General features: G+C 43.2%; 1 protein-coding gene across 1 annotated transcript; it reads left to right on the top strand.

Moving 5' to 3' along the window:
• Positions 1-146: 146 nt before the first annotated feature.
• On the top strand, positions 147-809 carry LOC109954237 (obscurin-like; the record flags this gene model as incomplete). The annotated part of the gene is made up of 3 exons (XM_020589629.1): positions 147-263; positions 388-552; positions 651-809. Coding segments are annotated over 3 exons (441 nt in total), but the record flags the coding sequence as incomplete, so codon positions are not given.
• Positions 810-840: the final 31 nt, after the last annotated feature.

Below are 840 nucleotides of genomic sequence, written 5' to 3'. Positions count from 1 at the left end.
CTTTGGTAACTTGTGAATTAATGGCATACATGTCATATTAACATGGTGTATATCTAATTGTTACTTTGTAAATACTAAGTCATTGGGGTGATTGTAAGATGACTTCTTAATTAGCATATCTACTTGGACTCGTCATTATGTTGTAGGAATACACGGAGAAAGAGCAGGCCTGTGCAGACCCTTCAGGGCCCCCTGTACGCAGCATCAGTGCCTACCTCCAACAACCACTGGAGAGGATCCAGAAGTACAAGGCTTTCCTCAAGGTAACAGCTTGGAGACAGAACAAGCTGTGGACTTGTTAGGATAGATCACTTACATGCATAAGGCGTTTGCTCTTAGACCTGTATCACCTCAGCTGTGTTGAAATTTCTGCCCCCACATCTTCAGGAGCTCATTCGAAACAAGGCGAGAAATGGTCAGAACTGCTGCCTTTTGGAAGAAGCTTATGCAATGGTGTCTGTGCTCCCTCAGCACTCAGAGAATACCCACCATGTCTCCATGATTGAGAACTATCCTGCCACACTAGAAGTGCTGGGAGAACCAATTCGACAGGTAGAACATAGTTACCAAGAGGACTTTGCTGATTAGAGGCTAGATTTTGTGTTTGACTGTCTATATACCTTTCCTTTCTTTTTCCTTTTTACACACAGGGACCCTTCCAAGTGTGGGAGGGAGCGCCTGGAATTAGAACGTCCACTAGAGGTCACCACCGCCATGTCTTCCTCTTTAGAAACTACTGTATAATCTGCAAACCAAAGAGAGACAGCAACACTAATACACAAGCATATGTCTTTAAGAACATGATGAAGGTAAGACTTCTGATATAATCAGACCTTTTTT

This window comes from Monopterus albus, unplaced genomic scaffold (assembly GCF_001952655.1).
Source record: "Monopterus albus unplaced genomic scaffold, M_albus_1.0 scaffold4795.1, whole genome shotgun sequence".
Taxonomy (NCBI): Eukaryota; Metazoa; Chordata; class Actinopteri; order Synbranchiformes; family Synbranchidae; genus Monopterus; species Monopterus albus.
This window is presented reverse-complemented; position numbering and strand designations above follow the sequence as displayed.